This window comes from Phalacrocorax aristotelis, chromosome 23, assembly GCF_949628215.1.
Source record: "Phalacrocorax aristotelis chromosome 23, bGulAri2.1, whole genome shotgun sequence".
In the NCBI taxonomy this organism is placed as follows: Eukaryota; Metazoa; Chordata; class Aves; order Suliformes; family Phalacrocoracidae; genus Phalacrocorax; species Phalacrocorax aristotelis.
In genome coordinates, this window is record NC_134298.1 from 2,477,805 (window position 1) to 2,501,319 (window position 23,515).

Genomic DNA, 23,515 nt, shown 5'->3' on the forward strand with positions numbered 1-23,515 from the left:
ACAGAGACGCAGAAGCTTACACTGCCCAAATGGTGTTAAAACCTAGCTAGTAACCTCACCATAAAATGAAACACGCTGGAATACGCCGTGCTCCACCCGCCACGTACACGCCCGTGGAACAGGACGGAGGAAGCTCCCCAGCGAGCGCTGCTCTAGGTTATTCCAGAAGGGCCAAGGTGTCTCACATCAGATGTTGGCAAAAAAAAAAAAAATGAAAAAGAAAAGAAACAAAACACTAGCGCAGCAGAGGTAAATACCGACAGCCTGCTCGGCGCCCGGGCAGCCGCTCGCCTCCCCGCCGGAGGAGGCTTGGCTCCGCAGGGAGGCGAGGACTCGGGGAACGCCTGCTCACCTGTTCTTCCTACAGTACAGGTGGGGGGAGGGGATAAAACATTTAAAATCTAGTCTATTTTAAAACAATAGCATGCAATACAGGCCTCCGGGGGAAACCTGCGCTGTTCCCTTTACTAGAAACTGGCCTCATGGTCTAGACAGTGGCTGCGGCCGCCTGGAGGTTGTTGGCGGCGCAGGGTGGCTCTGGGCTAGCGCAGCACAATGACAATTCTGAAGCAGGTTCCTCAGGTGTGAAAGCCTTCAGGAAAATCATTGTTGAGCTGCTTTCGAGGGGATCTGAGGCCTTTAAGATTTAAAAATAAGCCAGCAGTCTGTACATTTTGGGTTTTTTTTTGCTTCAGTACAAATGGAATAAACTCGCTGCTTATACGCCGTCAGTAAGTCTCAGATTTCAGAGCAGAGGGAGAGGTGAAACAAACTTGGTTTGGGCACCTATTGGTAACAAAACTTTGTCCCTGCTTAACTCTCTGCCATCCCTCAGGAAGTGGAAAGCACATGTTTAGGTAGTGTAAGCCTTTTTCCTTTTATTTAGAATACCCTCTTTGTTTAAACAATATTCCCCCCCCCAGATACAAAGTTCGGCCAGTAAAGATTACATGGAAACTGGAACACGCATCGTATGGAATACAAGATGCACCGGATGAGGAAGTTTAAAAACTTTCCGAGCGAAAAGTAGAACAAAGAAAAAAAAAAAAAAAGTCTCCTAACATTTTCCCAAAGGTTTCACTCTCCTGTCACACACACTCTCCAAATGACAGCTAGCAAATTCAACTCTGCAAAGAGAAAACAGAGCCACGTCAACCGAGAGGAGAGAAAACAAGCCTCCGGGACACAGACCCGGGAGGTGCGATAGGTCCGGAGCAGCGGCGGCCTCCGGCTCCTGCCTCCACTCACCTATGTTAGCTTCTTGGCTTTGTTGTAGAGCGAATCCACTACTTTACTCATGTTCTGAATAGTCTCGAGGGCAGCTTCGTAAGTTTTGTCTACGGGGGGCTCGTCGAAGATGATCAGGACTCCCTCGCCTTGGTCGAGGATGCCTGCGGACACAAAGCCGTGTTACCAGCGTACCGCTCGACAGACCGCATCCTCCAGACGGCGGGACTTTAGGGATCGAGCCAGCAAAGGGCCGGTCAGCTGCGCTGCCTTCGGAAGGGGCTCGCGTGCCGCACCGGACTGGCTGACTGATTTTTGCCTGGACTGCATTAGCGGTAGCTTGCCCAGGAAACGAAAACATCCTGGAGAGGGGCCGAGAAGACAGCCGGGAGGTGCCTATGCCTGCACATTCCCTAAGAGCTCCCTTCCTCCCCCAGGCCCCTGCGCCCAGCAGGACGGCTCAGCACAGCACTGGAGCAAGGCAAGAAAACAAGCCATTTTATAATTAAACTATTTCCAGGTGCCAGATGGGCACTGCAGCTGGGTGCTGTAATTCTGGAGCGATTCTCTAACAAATATGCTGCTTTTAGCCATTCATCTTGCTCAGCTAGATCAAGAGGGCTTTCTAAATCGACACAAGGGACAAGGTAAACAAGAACAGAGCCGTCTCCTTGAGGGCTTGTTAGAGAAGCAGCCTCCTGCGGTCCCAGACAAACCCAAACCCACCAGCTGTGCTGTGTGGGTGCCCCCCACCAAGGCACAAAACGCTTTCAATGTAAGTTATCCAGGAAAGGTGACCACATGCTCCAGTAGGCTCCAAGGCAGAACAACACGTCTCTGCTATAACCTGCAGTGGGTCTCGCAACTGTCCCCAGATGCAGTTGCAGCAAGTAAGGGCTTAAATGTGCTTTCTGATTTGTGAGAAATTAAGCCTCGAGCTTAACGAAGGCAGACGGAACGAGCAAGTGGAACGGCCTCCGTGACAAAAGAGTAACAAATAAGCCCACCGCTCGCTACTCTTCCCCCAGTGCCCGTTAACCTGCCCGTCTGCCTTCTGAAGCGGAGCGGCCTCAGGACCCCTCGGGCTCTAAGGCGCAGCGATGAGGAGGAGTCTATCCACAGCTCGCTCACACACGACCTGGCTTGGGTGGCAAGGCAGTCAAGTCTGAAGGATGCACAGACTCACCATGAAACTTCTTGTCCAGGATCATCTGTGACAGTTTCCTTTCTACCTCAGCCTGGAATTGAAGCAGAAAAATTAAAAGTCTCCCAGAACTATATAAAGAAATGTAAATTTTACTACTCCACACTCAACAGTCCTGGCGGGACATAAGCACTGCTTAAAAGCAGCTATTTTATCATGGAGCATGATGTCCAGCTCTGGAGCCATACTGCGCCCAGCTCGGGGCTCCTCAGCACAAGGACATGGAGCTGCTGGAGCGGGGCCAGGGGGGGCACAGAAATGCTCCGAGGGCTGGAGCCCCTCTGCCGCGAGGCCGGGCTGGGAGAGCTGGGGTTGTTCAGCCCGGGGAAGAGCAGGCTGCGGGGAGACCTTATTGCGGCCTCCCAGTGCTTAAAGGGGGGCTGTAGGAAGGGTGGGGGCGACCTCTTTAGCAAGGCCTGTTGTGGCAGGACAAGGGGGGATGGTTTTCTAAGGGAGGGGAGATTTAGACTGGATAGAAGGAAAAAAAATTTACAAGGGTGGTGAAGCGCTGGCCCAGGTTGCCCAGAGGCTGTGGAGGCCCCATCCCTAGAGACATCCCAGGCCAGGCTGGACGGGGCTCTGAGCGACCTGATCTAGCTGAAGATGTCCCTGCTCACTGCAGGGGGTTGGACTGGATGGCCTCCAAAGCCCCCTTCCAACCCAAACTATTCTGTGATTCAGTGTCAGATCTTTCCTTGCACGCTGCTTTGATACTACCATGATGACATCAGAAATTAAGCAGTAGCTTTCAATGACAAGAGTACTGGGATGTCTTGCCCTCTCGTTCCACGGAAGACGGTGTATCTGTCATTTCATACAGACATTACTCATTCGGGCATTTGGAGCACTCTAGCTTGGTTCAGCAAATGTTTAGTCAAGAGCTGGCCAAGCTTCGTTTAAGCCCCTCGGCACTGAGCTGCCCTCCTGCCCAGTGTCAGGCAAGGCCCCGCAGGAGTCAGCTCCTCTTCTGCTCTTCAGGCACAGGGGACGCCGCTGCAGTTAGGAAACAACTGCAGCCCAGCTTTTACTCGAACTATTAAGTATGTGTTAAACACCAGGGGGAAGACAAGGAAAAGACTGCACAGATAGAAAAGGACAGATGATGTAACGACCATAAAGGCCGAGCTCAGGACACTTCCAAACCTCCGGCCTTAGCGGCAATATGGAACAAAAGCACTTTGGGATGCAACTGGCTGGGACTACAGTGGATTTCCCTAAAACTTAATCTGCTTGGGATTATCTGTAAAGCAGTTATTGCAATAGTCAATGTGACATATGCATCCCTAATGAAACTTCAATCAAAGTTATTAGCTGGATCCTGTATCTTAAGGGTCTAAGAAAGATTCCTCTGGACACGCTCACAAGGATTAAACGCAGGTCAATGGGGAAGACTGAGCTGGTCACAACATGATCTGTTGCTACACAGAGGAAAATCTGCCTCCAGTAAAAAGCCAGTGCTAACACAGGGAGTAAAACCCCTGTGAAGGAAAGCACTGTTACAGCAAAGTCTTCGTGCAGAGGAAGCCTGTCCGATGACCCCTGGAACCTGTCTGTGTTAACGCTAAGTTCTCAAGAGTGGTATTTTGCTGTAAACGCAGTTGAGCTGACCGGCCAGGTTTAATAGCCTACATTTATTTCCCAGTGGCAAATGCCATTTGACCTCAATTCCTTTGCCCTCAAGATGTGCCACTGATTTCTAGCAATGTTCTTACCTTTGAGAGCTTGATGAGGCTGGATATGTGTTCAATCTATAAGAGAGACCAAGAGTTAGGTAAATCATTAGCTGTACTTTTGACACGGAACATGGAGGTGTGGGGCTCTTCCAAGGAACAGCTCAAGGGCCTGTAAATACTCTGGCCTAAAAACCTCTGATGGCTTTCTCCGCTTTGCAACTGCATGTCCTTCAGATTTCATATCCAATTTTAACTGAAGATGGACTACACACCTAGAGCCATTCCACTCTGAAACAGGAAATAACATTTCTTCTCCAAGATTACTGCAGCTTTACCCACGCCCCGTCAGAGCCCTTAAAAGCCAAACACTGTTACCTGCAGTGTTAAAAGCACGTCCACCTTTCAGCGTGCGTAAGCGAAACAGGTGGAAAGCGTGATGACTCTGGAACGCGGTTTTCCAAAGCTCCCCTCAGCCCCCTCCTTATCATTTTTCAGCTGAACATGATGAACCCTGAGCTCTGGAAGTGCTGGGCAGCTCTGAGTAAGAAGAACTCTCTACGGAACAAGGCCCTCACCCACAAACAGCAGAGGAGAGAGGTACCAGCACGTCGGTGTGCTTGCTAGAAGCGTTTACCTGTACTCTGGAGAAGGGTTCGATGACTCTGATCAGATTCTGTTCCAATAAGTTATCATAGAGCTTAGCCAAGTGAGTGTTTATGATGGGGTCGTCCCTGAGCTCCACCTTATAGTCTGTCAGAGCCTGTGGAAGACAGGGCGGGAACAAATAATTCAGGTAGCAACAGGTCTCCTGTCCTCAAGGCCCTCTGAGTATGAAATAGTCCCTCCCTGCCCAGCAAAGTATCAGCGGTTGATCCAATCCCATAACTTAGCCAAACGGCCGGGAGGTCAAGGACCACGCAGCAAGTGTCTTTTGTCTTTACACTGCTGGAGCTTAGCAAGCCAGAATCTATGGTTTACACTCAGGAGACGGCATGACAGGATTGTTCCCGGACATGGGAATCCTCTCCGTTACCTTGGTGGTGTTCTTGCTGAAGTCAGGAAAAATTTTAGGAAGATACACATCCCAGTGAGCAGCACCAAAACTACAGGGAACTGCTTCTGGGTTTGCTCTCCAAAAAAAGGAAAGAAAAAGCCCAACCTAGTTTCAAGCAAGCTATGACTCCCCACGCTGTAAAAACCAAACCAGTTGATTATTGTGGGGTATTTGCTTGATGCACTGTTGCTTTCTACGAATGTTTTTATGGTTTCCTGCTGTGGGATGCAGCAGCTCCTACAACTATTCAAAACTGGCATTTCTGAATGTTTTGTCCAGTCAGGCCCCATTTTTTGTCTGCCTCTGGACTCACCTTTTCAAAATCTGCCAGTGATCGGTTCTTACTGGCCTGTGCCACACATTTTAGTGCTTCTGTCTGCAGAGAAAGAAAACAAGAGTAGGTTATTTTTCTGACTCTCCTCTCGGTGCTATTACGCCAACTGCGCAGTATACAGAAAACGTGCTTAAGCAGCAAAGCGGGAATGTTCCTTTTGCTACAAAGCCATGTCAATGTTACTTACACACAGGCAGAGTAAAAGCAGCTGCTAATAAGGAGAACACACAGAACAGCTGCAGGATGCAGCGTGAACTCAGCTCCACAGAAACAAAGAACTCAAGTTTTGCAAGGTTTGAGAATCCCAGCTGCAGCTCCTATCAGGTTGCAGGCTGGGAGCAAGTTTGATACAATTTTTAAGGAAAGTACATGTTTTGGCACTTGCTTAATGAACGTGGCCATTTTCAGCCCTTAAGCTGTGTTTCTGCCCTTCAGCATGCCACGCTGCCTCTGCCGAGCAGCAGAAGCACAGCAAAAGTCCTACGGATACCCTATCATGGACGGCATCAGAAGATGTTTCTTGTCTACGCCACAGCTGCTGAAACAAAGAGGCTCCACCACAACCCAACTACCATATTAATACCAAACAGAATAGTAACACCACTAGAAGAACAGTTTCCAAGCAGTGAGAGGCACAAGTGCATGAGACAAGGACAGCCCAGTGCCTATGGTGCATGGGGCTCAGGCTTCTCCTACCATCTCTCCCACCAAGACGTCCCCGAGGCCACCCACTCTCTCTCTGCTCCCTAAGCTCAGATTCCACAGCTGCTGCAGGAACTTGTGACCACTGCTGTCTCAGGAGGACAGCGCAGGCAACAGCTGAGATTTTCTCCCTGGTAGACCGCCCTCCTGCTCTGAAAAAGAGCCTCCAACCCAGCTGTCACTCAGGGGAAGGGGATGAAGCAGGACCAGGGCTGCCCTTCATGATCCAGCAGGGATAATACAGGGATATTCCCACTTCAGGCTCTTTTCTACGCACATACGCTCACTGACCTCCTCTGCTAAATAGCTTCCCCAATCTGCCGTGAGGTAGGTGAGTATTAGCTGCTGCGTCAAATAGCTGGCTGACCAAAGCCACCATCAGTGTGTAAGCCTGGCTCAGACCCTGGCACGCTTGGCTTTTGGCCCTGTACTTTATATAAGCATCCGTGGATTTAATACGGGGGTGGTATTCACAGACTGGCAAGTTAACATGTCAGAATGAACAGTTGATTTAACAACTCGCCAGCTGCTTGGCTTCCACCTTGCAGTCATCTCGGTCTCAAGCTGCTCAGCAACACTGCTGTGAATGGATTTTCAGGACTTGCTACAACACCAGGAAAAGCAATGAGTATCCTGGATAAAAATACATCTGATCCATGGCTGCTGAGCAGTTGACGAGGGTCAAGACATGAGTACCTGGCAGCATTAGGCGTTTAGTGGCTCATGAAGAAAGCAGGAAGGAATAAAAACAGAAAATGAAGCAAGCAGGCCAGATTCTCAGGTGGTGAAAATCACTGTATTCCCTTTGAAGACAACTGACTTACGGTAATTACTTATGGTAATTTAATCAGTTCTGGATCTCGTTCAGAACACTCAGAAGCGAAGAGTATTTTGGTATGAAAGACCAAAGTATTTGACAAAAAGAGTAACACAATATTCTCAGAGATAATAGGAGGATAGAAAGGATTAAGTTTCTATACCTGTCTCCCTGCATACCGCAGAGCAAGCTTTCCACTCACTAATGCTTGCACATCTTCTGGGCTAGAGAGGGGAGGGAAGGGAAGAGAGCATTTATTCAACACCACGGTCAGCTTAAATCTAAGCGTACCTCAGAAATTCCCAACTGAAAGCAAGTTACTACAATTCAAATAACATTGTATCAGAAGCATTGATTAAGTCATAAATAAAGACAAACAGCAAAGTTTGTCTGCTTGAGTTCTTTCGATAGTTTAGAGTCTTATAAATGAGAAGCCTTTCCCATTTAAACGTAGGAAGTGTTCTTTGCAGAACCAAATATCACGTACATGTTCAGCATGATTTTGCACAGCAACATGTATTTCAGTGCAGTGATGGCTTTTGGGTTGTCAATTGAATCATATCCCTCAAATGCCTCGTAAAAATATGAGTAGGCCGTTTTCCAGTCCTTCTCTTCTGCTGCATGGATAATACCTGCGGAGAGGAACAAACAGGCAGGCATCGAAGTTAATTCAGAACGTGACTGGTAGAGGACAGAACAATTTGTTTGCCCAGTCCTTTATCGGGTGCTTCAGTAAAGGGAATCCTTTCTATCTAGCAGAAGAACATCCATGCCCTCTCTTCAGGGGACATGTTAAGAAGGACAAGTTCAGGGCAATTCAGTAAGTACCTGCAAATTAGGTCAGGAACGACGTTACTGTTACACTAACATGGTGTAATGCTGTAGTGCCTAGGGAGGTTACAGACCCTCCACCACTGGAGGTTTTCAAAAACAGGCTGAAAAAACATGTGTCAGGAACAATGCAATTACAGCTGATCCTGCCTTGAGGCAGCTGGGCAGACTGGTAGGTATCTTTTGGTCCCACCTAGCATCATTTCCTATGATTCACTCAGGAAAGAACAAAAATCAGTGAACTGGTGCATCGTGATGAGTCCCAGGCTTTCCCCTTCTCCTGAGGGCTTTACCTGACTGCATGTCTAGCGCTGCTTGCAGCTTAGGTGGACAGTAGATTGCGTTGGCTGTAGTCCGTGCAGAGGTTAAGGCTGCTCTTGCTTTTGGCAGATTGCTCAGGGCGTGGTAAGTCTTACTTTCTAACAGCTGCACTTCCACCAGCAATGCCTTGTCGTCCATCTTTTTCAATTCCCGAAGAAGCTGGGAACCTAGCAGTGGGGAGGAACAAGAACCTGCTCTGCATCTGCTATCCAGGTCTTCCCAAACCAAGCCCTTCCAGATGACACCCTTCTTCCCCCAGCAGCAGTACTGGCTTTGAGGAAGGGAGGCTAGGCTTACACAACCTGTTCTTCCAAGAAGGAACAAAGAAGATGAAATAACAGTTGGTCAGTGTCAGTCCACAGCTGGAGAAGAACGAACCAGTTCAGTGTCAGAGGTGGAAGAGGGCAGTGAGAACACTCGGGTACGTGGACAGCGTGCCTCTGCCACCTCAGCGTGGGCAGCAGACACTCAGCAGGAAGTCAAGGACAGGTTGTGCAGTGCAGATGGTCACTCTGGTACCCCCTCCCCAGGTGACAGCGTGATTTGCCACTCACATCCAGAGCTCCCAGCAAACCTGTAGTACTGCCCGTTCCTGCACCACTCCCCTATGGTGAGACCTGAGGATTTTCAAGCAACTCCTAAGAATATGGGATGAGGAAGGAATGTTTTAAGCACAAGACATGTATAGGTCAAATTTAGGAGGCAGGAATGGACAGCCTAAGAAATACCTAGATAAACTGTCACACTAAAGCCCTGTGAGGGCAGAAAGAGCCAGCCTTACAGGACACTTCTCCCCTTCTTCCCCCCTCACTATGAATTAAAGACTAACTTCGGGCAAGGAGGGATGAGAACCGCATCCTCACTTGCTGTGCTTAGAAGCTGAACACCACAGCTGAAACTGCATAACCAGGCGGGATAGAACGGACCCTCCCTAGAAACATTCCACAGAGACTCTCCGCTTGCACCCACTCCCCACAGCCACGGACTTAACCACGTCGTGACCAGCCACACAGAAACACTAGTGCACAACACTGACATCTCGATAGAGCTTTTGGAGAGGCTGTCCTTCAGTTACAGCCCTTCACAACTCCCTAAGCTGTACCACCATCATGAATTAACTTGATTAAGCATAGCTTCAGAGTGTGGAACTCTGATCACTTTAAACCCCAGTTCATTACGATCCATACGCAAACTAATTGTAACTTGATATTGAATTCCATGTATCAGAGCACTTAACATAACTTGATATTCTGATCAGATACAAGTCACCCAGGTGACTCTGGACATGACACACGCTCTTGCCTCCACAGTGTTTAAGAAGTTACGGGTCCCTGCTGAGGGATCACCACTGCCCAGGTGAGCACTTCTGTCCGTGTCAGCGCAGCCGTCCCTCAGCCCTGCTCACACCCAGCGCTGAGCCGGCGGAGTGGTCTGTACAAATACCCTTTAGCCAGTTTAAACCTCATCTTACATTACTGCAGTCATTTGCAAAATGAGCATTTGAATAGCACCGAAGGGAGCTGGGGCACATAAGATGACCTGCTTTACTCTGCTTTGTGGCAGAGTAGGAGAGTTCACATGGTTAATTATCATACCTCAGGTGGTGCAGAAGCAAATTCTTCAAGCCTTTACAGTACTTCGCAAGAGCTTGTCTAATTACATCCTTAGAGGTTTACCATTTCCTGGCATTACTATTGCTTTTATTGAGGCCGTATTTGGGCAAACTGAAGCAAGCTGGTTTTTCCCTTCAGCCTCCCTGACCACGGCAGTAAACTATGTATGTTTGAGCAGGAGCCAAACCTGATGGCCTTCAACTGGATACAGCTCATCTTTGCTTCCAGAATTATTTGAGAAGAATAAATGGTGAAAACAAAGAGATCTCTTAAAGATTTTATCACCAAACTATAGTAAAAGATGGCAGATCTGGTACAGCACTGAGAAATTAATGCCCAAGTCCCACAAAACTTATCAAAGAACATGATGCAGTCGATCATTTCCCTTGTCAGCCTCAGGACTAATTTCAAATTAAAGAACTACTACCACCACCTAGTGGGAGACTCACCTAGCTGCAGTGCTTCTTGGTACCTCTTCGTATCAAAGTACAAAGAGACCAGCCTCGCCTGGAGAACAGAAAAGAAACTGTTGTGAGGAAAGCCAGAGAAAGGTAGCATGGATTTCTTTTGTAAAATTAAACTTATATTCTTATCTGCACAGACTTAATTGAATTAGTTTGCGTTCATTACATCACACGGTCCAATTCTGCAAGATCTACTATTTGGAAGATCAGCTAGAACTAAACACAACAGGTAAAATCCTGCCTGTTCAAGGAGAGTCACTACCTTTAGTGTAATTGTTATCCCCCATCCATTACACGTACAAAGATCTGGAAAACATACTGTAAGTTCTCTACTTTTATAGGTATTAAATCCGATAAAGGGAAGATGCTGTTACACAGGTTTGGGACCCGCAATGCAACGTACCTCCAGAGCCTGGCGTAGGAAAGTCCTCTTCTCTGATTTGGCCCATTCAATACACTCTAAACACAGGTCAACCTTAAAGGGAGCAGAAAGAAATTTGTAAAGCCTTCTGCTGCCCTTCTTTAAAACAGCAGTAGGGTTCAATCATTTCCTACAAAGCAACAAAAATACAACAAAGCCTGAATCTCCACAATGTAGTTTAAGAAAATGAGTCATTCCTGTCTGAACGGCAGCACTGCTAAACATCAAGTTAGCTTTCCTTTCAGATGAGCCTGGAGATCAGCCTTCATGATTAGTGCCTACCCCAAATGTCTCTGAACGACACCTTTAATATTACTGGGGTAAAGCGTAGTTCACCGTTGATGAGAACTGCAGCTCAAGGTTAAGCGACTTCTCTTCAACAAGGACTCACTGGTAACCACACACGATACACTTTAGCCTCAGGCGGCATCACACTGACACCAGAGTTTAAACGCACAGAAATATTGCACAAACTTACACAGACCAGCTATAGTTTGTGCTACATATTTTGATAGTCTATTTGCTAGATTAACTTCCTGCACTTTGTAATGACAGCATTATACTCCTTTTAATATATATTGCTAGAGAAAGCAAGGTTCAGAAGGCAAACTGAAGTTCAGTTTAAGCTTTAGCAGTCCCAAAAATCCCCAGCAGATCACCTTCTTTGATTGCTTTCTAATGCATTTGGGTTCCAACAACTTTTTCTGACCACCAGAGACAATCCTCCCACACTGGAATATCAGAATAAAAATCGCTTCCAAAGTTTCACCAGCTGAAATCCTAACAGCATTTCTTGAACAGCTGTGGTTTTGTTTGAAATAAAAACGTCTGGGTACATGAGAACTGATTCTGCCTTAGGGCAAGGCATGAACTAAAAGACTTTGAGGTCCCTTCCAGCGTGTTTTGTACCATTTCATTTAGCCATAGAGAGAACTGTATTTTCAACTGCTTTAGAAAGAAAGGAAAACGAAGAGCACGTGTTTTAGGGCCTAAACATGTCAGACCATGTGCATCCTTTAGCAGTATAAAGCAAAGGACGTGCTGGGATCTGCTGTTTACAACCAAGTTAGGTGCCAGGAGACAGTCAGTAAGTGACACTGGATGTTTTATCTATCACTTCAAAGCAGGGTAAAGAAACCCAATGGCTTCTTAAATTTTTAAGACTGACGAGATTCCCTCGATGAATAAAGCAGTCAGGTTCCACCCCAGTTGAAGAGGGTGTCAATTTAGTACTGGCCAATAATATACAGTAAGTCATCCTGAGGTGCCAGGCTCAGGAATGCCTTTTCCCAAAATCTCTGGATTGCAGCTCTGTCTGGAGCAGCTCTGTACTGCCCTACACTGCAGGATTTGTCAGCTCCTCGTCACTGCTTGTTAAACGGGGACGTTTTATGAAAAGCCATTATGAAGTCGCAATTATTGCACAGTGATACTGGAGCATTAAGAGCTGGAGAAATCTCCAATTTCGTTGCTTTATTGGACTCCTGGGAGTCTCCTTAATATATGTTACACCGAGGAAGCAAACGTCCCTCTGAACATTTCTGAGGCACTAAGTGTATTCAGGATTACTGCATCAAGAACCTCACAGGTTAGGCGTTATAATTCCTTAAGGTTTTGGGTTTGGCTTCTGAATATGCTTGAAAGTGAATGTTTTTACTAACTGGGCCATATTTTCATCACCGTTACTCCAAGTTGTTGCCACCTTTTAGGATCGCACCCAAATATTGTCGTTTACATGGAGTTACCTTCAGAAAAAGTCTGAAGCCACTCGTTTTCTCCTGACCCCTTTTAGGGGCTCCCTTCTCACCTGCACATCCCACCCCGCTTCCCTTCATCTCTTCTGTTAAAGAGGGGCAAAACATTGTCTGTCACCGTGTACGATAATGTGACACGCAAGCCACAAGAACTGAACAGCAAACAAAGAACATCTGCTAGAACACCTTAACTACAGGATGACAATTCTGTGCCGATTTGGCTAACAAGAATGTCACCTGCCCCTCAACACAGCAGAACCTCTTCTAGGCTGTAACTTGCCAGTCGCTGTGTCACAGTGTTACGTGGGCTTTGTCCTTAACCTGTTGCTCAGACCCTCCCTTCTCCCCTTTCCAACTGCTTTGGTGTGCCAGTACAGCCTGTACCACTGCAGGTCAGCACCGCTTGTAAGGGGCTCCTCATCATTTACACTTACAAGTCACTCTTGTCCTTCACCCGTTCCCAAATAACCAATGAGTTGTGTGGAGCGAAAAAGGAAGAAAAAAAAAAACCAAGAAGAAAACCAACTGTATTCTAGGGAGCTGATGAGAAGGAGTAAATCCTAACTGGGGACTGCCTTAGACCAAATGGGTTTTCTAGTGGAGAATTTCATCCCCTGGAAGTAGTTTATACTTGATAGCTGCAAAACTTTTTCTACTCCCACTTCAGGAGTAACTTTCATGCCTCAGAAGCCCTCTGTAGAGTAAGATACCCACCACACTGCGTCCCCACACATGCACCTTTGTGTCTCCGGTTGAAAGATGCTAAGTACTACTCACCATCTAACCCCACCAGCTCCTGGAACACTCCCTCCTCCAGCTCCATGCCATCACACACTGCCCCACCTTTCCACCAGCCCGAGGCCCCTGAAAGAGGTGTAGCGCCTCTCGCCTCTTGTATCCTGAACGCTAATAGCACTACAAAACACTACTAATGCTGTGCATCTAACAGCCGGTAACACAAATCGAAATAAAATGCCCAGGGTGAGAGTTACTCCTAACCCGCAGCAGAATGAGGCTTGCAGAAAAGCATGGTTATGAGTGAATTAAATTATCTAATGTTTTATTAATAGAATATATCCAAATGCATTAAATTAATGTTTCCTGACATGAATAATTCTTCAGTGTGAAGCAAAGTAGGTCAGATAATGGTGTTGCAGGCTTTTGAGGAACGCACCAGCGCCAAAATGTGACTCTCACCTCCTGTCCCGTTGCTGCCTCCATATCAAGGAACAGATCGAGCAGAGATCGGACTAAGCGGGCTGCCTTTGCTTTGCTGATGGAGTTCAAGAAGGGTCGAACATACTTCAGAAGTCCTCCCAGCTCTGTATAGGAGAAAAAAAAAATAATCATGAAATACAACCGCAGAGCCAAGAATTACGCCGCAGCTGGAGCACGTGACACGTCTATACACAGCAGTATTTATTGCACCAAACATTTTATAAGCAGTCTCTCAACATCATTTACAGGAAAAGAGCAGTAAACGTCACCTGAAGGAATGCCTTGCAGTAAACACGGGGACTGGCAAAGGCGGCTGTCGGGCTCCAGCCTTACCCGCACAGCATACACCTCCCGTTACTTCAGTTCGCCCAATTATAACACCATTTGTAACTACACTTGCCTCAGGCACACTTTCAAAATGTAAGCATCTGCTAAATGCTTTGAGATTTTGCTGTAAAATGGGCAATGGAGTTTATAGTTTAAGTATGTTTTTATTAACTCAGTTTGACGTTTTAATCTGCCATAGCTAGCCAGCCCTAGAAAGTCAGATACACCCCGCGCTCCACTGCTGGAAAAGTGCCGTTTCTTAACACTTCAACTACCCACGTTACCTAACTGGTTCTTACCTAACTAGATTTCTGTTTCTACTGGGCTCCTTACTAGTTTACAGTTATAAAGCTAGTCCCAAGCTCACAAAGGAAAAGTCTTTCTTTATGAAGAAATACCCTAAAAACATCATTCCCACAGAGCGAAGGAACGCTGCAGTCGCATCGCAGCAGTTTCAGGACTCGGCGCTCGTGGAAGCAGAAGGGAGTTACGTGTCAGAACAGCACAGCGCAAGTTAAGTCTTCTCCCGCGATAAACGACACGCGGCCGTCGGGCCAGGTTGCAGTCACGTCTGTTTACAGCCAGGGGAAGATGATACTTCCAGCAGCAGCACCACGCCGTGCAGGACTCAGCGCCGACTCAGAGCGTAGCGGGGTCGTACACTGAAACCACAGCTTATTTGCCCCAGAATGTTAAGTCTCACCCAAGCGTCAGCTAGATCTTGCACTGCCAGGTTTACAGGATTTGATAGTAAAAGAAAAACCAAACAAAACCTGTAATGAGTATTTCAGAAGTCTTCAATGTACTCTATACCAAAATGGTATCGAATCAAAACCAAAATAAGAGACTAATCTAATTTTATTTCAATTAGTACGTGGAGGAGCATCAGCTCCTGATGCTTCTGAACAGAATTTCAGTTTGGGAGGATTCCAATAAAAACAGTTGAAAACAAGGTTTCTTTCACACTTCATTTACCCGTAATGCAAAAAATCTTATAACATCTTAATAATATCTAAAAATTATTCCTTAAATCTGTTACTTTTTCAACCTATTTACTTTAAAAGTTTAATCAAACCTGATACAACTAATTTCTTACACTGTTAATAAGCAGAGCTCAGCATGTTCCAATCCAATTGCTCATGGTGATGTACCAACATTTTTATACATCTGAAAGCACAGTTTTAGAACAAATGAAACTTATCTCGAGCGCGCACTGAATCCTTAGAGGAGCCTTATTTTCCAAACAGCAGCACAACAAACTGTGACTCTTCCTACAATGAACCACTCGTAAAGGGAACAAAACAAGATGCTATGACTGCCATGCCTAAGATTTCGTACAAGCTTTACTTTCTGTCTGAGAATAAATGGGCAGGTTTTTCTAGAATTGAGGTACGAGACTTTAAGACTGAGCCACACTGACCGACAGTTTCACTCAACTTTTACTCAGCAAGGAACTGTTACCTATTGCCCTGCGGCAGACGATGACTTTGCCCACACCACCTTCAGTCTGAGGAGCACTCCACCTGCAACACCACTCACAGATGCAAATCCCAATCATTTTAACCCAAGTCGAACACTTTGATTTCACATAGAGTAAACAAACTACCACGACAGCAGCAGACAGCTGCTTCCAACACATCCGTCATACGCAGAGCTACTTCTCCAGCACCCCTCCTCTCGATGTGAGCTGAGAAAGGTGGGCTCCAGATCACCTTGTTGGGCTCAGAAGAGAGGTGACACTAAAGCTGGAGTTGCCCAGAAGCTGGGGTCTTGTGCTTTTCCCTGATACAACCAACAGAAGCACTTGAAAACACCATACTTAACACCAGGAACAAGCCTGCTTCCCATCAGGCCACAGCACCCTATCCTTAGCTTTGAGCTCAGTAACTCAGAATTTGCCAGTCTTTCAGCCTGTCTTATCAAGGCAGCAAAACTCTCTCTGAGATCCATCAACCCTTAAGTAGTGAGGTACTTCATACAGTGCATTGCTGCTTCTCAGGACCAATGAATCATGGTTTTAGTGCACAAGATGCTCTTCCACACGGGAAAGGAACTTCAGAAGAAAGGCAAAATCACATGAAATACACTGCAGTACTTATCTTTCCATTGACTTGCTCAACAGCTGCCCGAGAATTCACTAGAAAGCAGATTCGAAATCAACAGCTAGAATATCTCTACATTTTGCAAACTACACATTTAGACGGAAGCTCAAAGTTCCCATAGAAATTTCTCTTACAGTTATATCGGTAAAATTTAACTGTCAACTATTTTTAGGATTTTTTTTTTAAGTAAATGCAATGCTGGTAATGGTGTGATTGACAGCTCTAGAGAAGTGATGAGCAGCTGCTCTGGAAAATGAAGTCTGCAGCTCATCCTCAGAGAACGTGCTTACACAAGCTAACACGCCATATACCTGAATACCTGACCCGAGTTATTCCAACCCTATAGTTTTAAGCAATGCCATCAAAATCTAGAGCTGTCCTAAAAAAGGGTAATTCATCTACCAGTTCAACTCTTAATCTCTATCAAGCAGATAAAGAGGGTCATTTGTATTATAGTGAATTTTTTAACCAGAGGCCATAGTTTGCTAGAGGTTAGACCTCTACAAACTAGATTCCTTTGACTCTCAGCCGGTCAGCAGCACAGCAGCTGTAACTTTCAAATCCCACCAAACTGCAGCCAGTTTCTCCACTAGGCTGCAGCTCACAGACCCTTTGATCTCTGGAGGGTTACTGCTTGAAGGCAGCCAACAAGCCACTGCGACACCTAGAACCCATGAAAGAAATTCCACCAGCTAAAACTAAAACATGTGCAGCAGAAGCTACAGCGATGAGATCCATTTCACTGGGGCCAGAAAACACACACCCTCTGCAATTTCCTTGGGAGGTTTAGCAGCACCAGATTCGCTCCCCTCAGATATGAAGATCTGCGTGTCTGCCTGGTGCTCACACCCCTGTGAACAGTTGCACCCGGTGCAGATGCTGCGGACCCTGACTGCTTGTCACTCCTACTAAGTCTACTTTACCCTGAAAGAAGACAGAAAGGGGAGGTGACAGTGTTTTTCCCACAGGACTAGCACATCTCTAAGCTGCAGCATCCCCTTTCCTCATCCCTCAGCTCCACCACAGATCTCCAGAAAGTGCAACCTGGTGCTCTCACTCCGATCTACGCATATACAACTGGCTTCTTAATGTTGCCAAATTAATTTTCTTCTATTCAGAATATAGCTTCTCTGCAGTTTAGTGTTAACACATTTCAAATACATTTCACATTTGCTCCTTCGTAAGCTTCGTTTTGATGAGTTAATATTGTTTTCAATTACTTAGCCTTCCTCTTAAATCTATTAGCTAGCCAGCCTCTGATAATACACTGAAGTTCTTTACTCTCAACGAAGACTTCAGCTTAAACTCAAAACTACTCCAAGTTCCACAGCAGTAAGGAGGCCACCGTGCTCCTAACAACTCCTCTCTCAGGCTTATGCACACCGGCAGCACATCCACACATTCACCTGAAGAGACTCTTCTGGTGATTCCCCCTTTTTAGCCCAAGCACACACATCTTCCTTGGTGCAGGAGCAAAGCCATGTTTAGTTATCCCTGAAGAAGCAAGCACCAGAGTGCAAAGGGCACCCCTACAGCACGGGCACCTATACCTGAGTTAATTGACTTGAGGTCCTTTAATATTCAATCAGGGAAATGGGCGCTTGTACAGCAGGCTTCATTTGTCCTGCTCCAAATTCTTACTGTAGGAAGAGATGAATCGTGGATGGGAAGGACTTGCTTTTCTCCACTAACTATAAAAGCAGTCCGCACTAGGAAACCAGACGTGGACATCTATAGTTAGGTGAGATGAATAGCACCTTTGTTTCCAGCACTGCTCTAAGTACAAGTAATCTACTTTGTCACAAGCTCTGTTCAATTGTAAATCACAGTGGGGTCAGTGTCCAGAATGCTCAAACACACATATAGACATGGGTAGAGCAGTTAAACGGCCAAATCAAAATAGATGTTTACAAAGACTGGATAGTAGGACACCAAGTGTGCGTTTCAGAATAAATATAAAACTGTGATCTTGATCAGTTGCTATCTGAGACCTCATGCCGCTCTCCATGGACTACTCTATCATTAGGTCTGGTGTCCCAGCTGAATTTCAGTTTGATTAAACTTCTGCTGGCCTGTTTTCCCCAACCGGTTTCAGACTGTTTAAAAGCATACATGCTTCACTTCATATTCTGAATTATTGTTGTGCACATTTAGAAAACATCAGGGCCATACCATGGCCAACTGTCTGCCACGGACAGAACGCTCTTTGTACGGACGTGGTGCATCAGCTCCTAAAATGCTCAAGAAGAAAGGTGCTCCAGAAAAGGCAAAAGCATTCTTCAGCAAAAGAAACAAAATTAAACTGCTGAGTACAAAATAACACACACGCTGCCTTAAGCTTTCCAGGAAACAGAAGACATGAACAGATTCAACTCAAAAATCGTCGAATAAAGACCTTCACTCCATTTCTGTCCTTTCACACATTCACAATAGGACGACTGTCAAATCTGGCTCTTGTGAGGAGCTGGGCAAGGATTTCCTGATATAACGTTTCAGCAGATAAATCAACTATTTGAGAAGGAAGCTACTGGTGAGAGAGCACTTTTGGAAAAAAAATTTCCCATTTGAAGCAAGGCTCTGAGATTATTAAAAACAAGAGAAACTTCTCATCTCAAACACAACAAAACTTTAGCTATTTGTACTAAAATAGCCACATGTCGAACGGTCATAAACTAAACCATCCAATGCATCAGCAGTCCTTTAAAATACTGAGCCAAGTAACACAAGATTAATATTTTATGTTGCTTACCTAGTTTTTTAGCTTCTGTCCTGTCTCTGAGAGAATATTTCCTGCCAAAAACCTGCTTTTACCTCTATCCCATTAATAAGGAGACTAAATTCGCTCAAACATATGTATCTCTTACCCGATACCTCAGTTACTATTTCAGACTCACCTTCTGCCTGCCCAGTCTTGGCCAAAAGTGACCCCAGTTCCAGGATGCTCTGCTCTTTGACTTGCACCGCTTCCTCATCATTTTCCTGGACATCACGTTTCACTAGAAAAGAGTGGAAAAGTTACCTTTAATGCTCTTTTAGTTAGAAGAAAATCATTACTAGTCAGCTCCTGGAAAGGCACCAAAAAAAGTAACTGTTATAACCAGCAAGAGCAAATTCAGCCTGGCCTGCGAGATCTGGAAAGCAGATTATGCGGAAGGTTTAAACACACGGTTTATAAAGAGCGCTTTGTCTATACTTCGCAAAGGCTTAAATCCAGCTGATAGATACAACTGCATGCTCCAACTTGACTGTAATTTAAGTTTTGAAGTAGTCTCATTAAGCTCATCCAGCTGTTCAAGTTTTATCTAAAAAAACACCACCACCCAACAGACCTTCTCACACTCAAGCCACAAAACCAAATAAAATAAATTTAATGGGATTTCTGGGGTTGGATATTCTGGTATTGGCATTTCTGATGTTGCCGCTTTGCATATTAAGGTGCGACCCCACACCAAAACGAAGCACTCGAACAACATCGACTCGGTGAGCAAGGTACGTCCGTCCCCTTGCTCAGGAGCGGATCAGGTGTTACAACTGCCACGGGAGTCAGCGCTCCTTCCCACACTGAACTCTGACAATCTAATCGTCACTCTGTCTACCAACGTGAGTAACTCTGGCTCTGAAGTACGCAGAAGGGCCAAATCACACACAGCAGCGCCAAATCACACACAGCAGCACCAAACCTCTGCTTACACAACACCAATTTCATATAGTTATCCACAAAACAATACACTTTCTTCCCTGACACCTGCTACCATGTAAATATTCACCTCCACCACCCCCTGCGCAGATGAGTTCGTCCAACTTCCACACAAACAAAGCCAAAATCCGCTGTCCAGCTCTACAGAGGGAACTGAAATCATCCACACTGCCCCTGCGTACAGACTGTGGCTTTCGGTCCCCATAATTTAGCACGTGCAGCATCAAAAGCAAAGTAACTTTGCTCTCAAGCAGAAAAGTACCACGGCAACACGCTCGGGACGGCTCCAGCTCACACCGACCGGCAACACGAGCTGTCACTCCTGACTGAGCCTGACCGGATGGGAAGTTGTAGGTGTGTTGGCAGGCTTGAGACACCAACTACTAATTAACCAGAGAAACACCAACTGGGGAGAGCAACTTTTAAAGACCATACAACAAGTCCAATTTCAAGGTCTAACACCTTATTTGGCCGACACAGCGGGGTGACAGAAGGTCACAGCATCTTTTCAGAAATAACTGTACATTATGAGAATCGAGAATGACTCTTTCATACACCAGTTTCTAAGGCACCCACTCTCCCTACCCTGCACACCCCGACCCCCAAATAAAGAGGGATGTGCACATCATGCCTACAAACCCCTTGATAGCATCAACATCTCCTTGGTGCTCCTAAATGTCTGGGACGGTCTGACAAGTAACTGCTGCAAACAGCACCTGCCTTGAAACAAGCTGAGGTGACAGCTCCAGACACTGCACACACGAAAACTCTTCAAAACTTTCTGCATAGCTCTGAGAAGGTAATTTAAAGAGCGGGTGTATTTTAGAGGAAATATCACTTCCAGCAGGGTTCTCTCAGCACGCCGAGGATCCGCTGCAGGCCGCCGCTACCAGCGCAACACCCAGACACTGTAACACCACAGCCGAAAAGCCCCATCGGTGAACGGCCGGGACAGTCAGCCGCCCGCCCGCCCGCCCCGGAGCCCCCCGCCCGCCCCGCTGCCCGCACAGCCCCCGGCCACGCCGCTCCGCGGGCTCCGAGGCACGCAGGTTCACCCGCCGCTGCCCCCGAGCCGGGAGCCGGGAGGAGGAGCCGGCCCGAGCCGCCGCGCTCCGCTGACGGGCTGCCCGAGTGGGGCTCCGCCGCCCCGCGGGGCCCTCTCCGGCGGCGGTCTGCGGCCCGGGCCCGGCCCGGCGGCCCGCGGTGCGGGCGGAGGACGCGGGTGGGTGCAGCGGACCGGGCCGGGGCCGGCGGAGCGGGCCCAGGCCTCTCTCCCGTCCGGCTCGCAGGGTGAGTCAGCAGCCGCCGCCGGCGGCGGCCGGGAGGCGGCGGCGGGCAGCCGGGGGCGGCCGGCGGGGCAAGGGCGGCCGGCGACGCCTCACCTATGGAGTGGAGGATGCCGATGGAGGCCTCCCGGTCGGTGGAGAGCAGGGACTGGGCGCGCTGGAACTCCAGCACTGCCGCCGCCGCCATCTTACCGCTCCCTCACTCCCTCCGCACCGCCAGCCCGGAAGCGGCCGGCGGAGGCCACGCCCCCTTCCGGGCCGGCGGCATGACGGGAGCCGTAGTCCAGGTGCGAAGAGCGGGGGGCGGGGCTGAGAGGAGGGCGGGGCTGCGGGGGGGCGTGGCCCGGGGGAAGGGGCGGGGTTTTGGGAGAGAGGCGTGGTCTGTGGAATGAGGCGTGGTCGGGCGCCGGGGGGCGTGGCTTGGAGCGGGGGGGGTACACCGGGGTACCGTCGCGGGGGGTGGCGGGGCTGAGGGGTCCCGTGGGCTCCTGTCTGGCCCTTCCGTGGGGTCCTGGGTGCCAGGGGTCGGCGTGGGGCACCCAGGGGGGCTCTCCCACCCAAGAACCCCCCACACCCGTGGATCCAAACTCCCCCAGCCAGCGCTGGAGGGGGGGCTGGTGTGTGTCCCCCCCAGCAGGACCCCACCAACCGCCACGTCCTCCCGGCAGGTCCCAGGGGACCCCTCTCCCCTCAGACCCCCCGCACCCCGGTGGCCTCGGGCACGGGGCAAGGCCTGGCAGGGACCCAGCCCCTCGTCCCCCCGCGCACGGCCACGGCCCACGGGGGACGCTGGCCCCATGCCGCTGCTGCAGCCGGGCCTCGCGGGCGGCACACGGTGGAAGATGCCCTCCATGTTCTTCCCCGTTCACACTTTCCCGCCCCTTCCCCTTCCCGGGAGCGCTGCCAGCAGCTGGGGCGCAGGCGGGCCGGTCCGTGGGGACACCCCACCTCACGCCCTCGATTCGGCGGCAAGTAACCCCCGAATCACTGCTGAGCTCCCCAAAACCCACCCATGGCTGACCCCATCCCTGCTTCCGTCCCCATCCTGGTGCCAGACAAGCTGGGACCAGCATCCCCACAGACCAGTCACCTTTCTACCGCTGAAAAAGCAAATTTAATGCCTTGAGGGTTTAATTTTATATCAAAAGGGGAATAAAACCAGCCCCAGGCCAGCGGGGAGGCTCCAGCCCCTGGCGCGCCGCTGCTCCCGGGAAACCCGAGCCCTGCGGAGTCACCCGGGGGGCGACAGCCTGGGGGCAGGCTGTGGTTTGGCGTGGGGAAGTGGCACAAAAGCCCGATTTAGGACTTATCCTCCCGCCTTGAGCTGAGCTTTGCACCAGTTTCACGCCCCGCCAGGCGGCAGCTGGGGGGGACGGGGACATTAGGAGGCACCAGGGCTGCGGCCGAGACACCTCGATGAGTTGGAAAGAATATCCCCTGCCCGAGGCCCGTCGGCAGCGAGCAGAGCTGGGGATTGTTTTTCTTCCCGTGAAAATATGAGCTGGGAAAGGCCATGAAGGGATTAAATCGGTGGAAATGGGTCTGGATTTTTGGTAGGGAATAGAGCCGGAGCTACTTTTGGTTCCAGGCTGTGCCGGGGGACAGAGTTGGGGGTCACCCAGCCCCGTGCTCCCCATCGGGGGTCAGTGGATGTCTGTGCAGCCGTTCAACCCTCGGCTCCGTCTCCTGGTGGTGGAGGAAGCCTGGCGAGCAGGCGGTGGGGACCGCAACCATGGGGCTGGCACTGAGACCTGACCTGCTGCACAGCTCATCACGCTTATGGCCGCCGGATCCCACAGCACTGGGATGGATCCAGCCCAGTCCCTCCACAATCGCCGCTTCAAAAACCCCTCAAAATGGAGGGATGACGCATTCTGGGGATAAAAGCGCCGGTGGCTATGAAAGGGGGACGGAGTGGGGATTTTTGGTGGATGAAAGGCCGGAGGCTGCGGCCGAGCCGCTGGCTCGGGGTGCCGTGGGCGAAGCGCATTGAGGTCCGTGGCTGAGGAGTCCCGTGTGTGCCGGGCAGCATCCCAGCCCAGCCAGCCAGCCCACCCACCCCGGCTCTTAAATCTGACACCAGATTTAATTAATCCACCTCCAAAAAAAAACCACCACCAGCATTAAATGGGTATTAACGATGGTTTGCAAAAAAATTCCCCCACGTTCGCCCCTGAACCCCAGCGGGCGCGGGCATGCGTGGCGGCAGGCAGCAGAGGGTGGTGCAGGCAAAGGCATGGTGCTGCCACGCTGCTTACGATCCAGCCAGTCAGCCGTCCGTCTGTCCATCCCTCCATCCCTCCACCCCTTCCCTTGCCCGAGCTCCCATGGGACAGGGACAGGGTGCATCTCCCTGCACCCCTGGAGGAGGCAGGTGAAGGCAAGCGGGGGACTTGGCTGTGCCTGAGGATGATTTCCTTCCCTGCCCAACAATAATAATAATAATAATAATAATAATAATAATAATAAT

The 23,515-nt window shown here is 48.8% G+C and overlaps 1 protein-coding gene across 2 annotated transcripts; it reads right to left on the reverse strand.

Moving 5' to 3' along the window:
* Positions 1 to 858: 858 nt before the first annotated feature.
* Positions 859 to 21,300, reverse strand: PSMD11 (proteasome 26S subunit, non-ATPase 11). Of its 2 annotated transcripts, none has more exons than XR_012664137.1 (14): positions 21,142 to 21,295; positions 18,957 to 19,058; positions 13,613 to 13,737; positions 10,644 to 10,715; positions 10,226 to 10,283; positions 8,136 to 8,330; positions 7,499 to 7,643; positions 7,175 to 7,235; positions 5,472 to 5,534; positions 4,480 to 4,864; positions 4,144 to 4,392; positions 2,414 to 2,465; positions 1,249 to 1,391; positions 859 to 1,127 (listed from the first exon to the last, which is right to left on the reverse strand). XR_012664137.1 is itself a non-coding variant. In XM_075116666.1 (14 exons), exons 1-13 carry the CDS (start codon positions 21,230 to 21,232, stop codon positions 1,249 to 1,251), a joined length of 1,269 nt encoding a protein of 422 aa, XP_074972767.1. In that variant the 5' UTR covers positions 21,233 to 21,300; the 3' UTR covers positions 859 to 1,127. The 2 variants fall into 2 exon arrangements, 1 of the variants encoding a protein (XP_074972767.1); XM_075116666.1 differs by having other exon boundaries at positions 4,144 to 4,179; positions 4,739 to 4,864; positions 21,142 to 21,300.
* Positions 21,301 to 23,515: the final 2,215 nt, after the last annotated feature.

What these genes read in the sequence shown, in the direction of transcription:
- PSMD11 (XM_075116666.1), bottom strand. Translation starts at nt 21,232, where the DNA reads ATGGCGGCGGCGGCAGTGCTGGAGTTCCAGCGCGCCCAGTCCCTGCTC. An exon ending in TGCGGTATGCAGGGAGACAG is followed by an intron (nt 5,535 to 7,174) that starts GTATAGAAACTT and finishes CTTTCTCTGCAG; the next exon opens with ACAGAAGCACTAAAATGTGT. An exon ending in CCTGGACAAGAAGTTTCATG is followed by an intron (nt 1,392 to 2,413) that starts GTGAGTCTGTGC and finishes TTGTGTCCGCAG; the next exon opens with GCATCCTCGACCAAGGCGAG.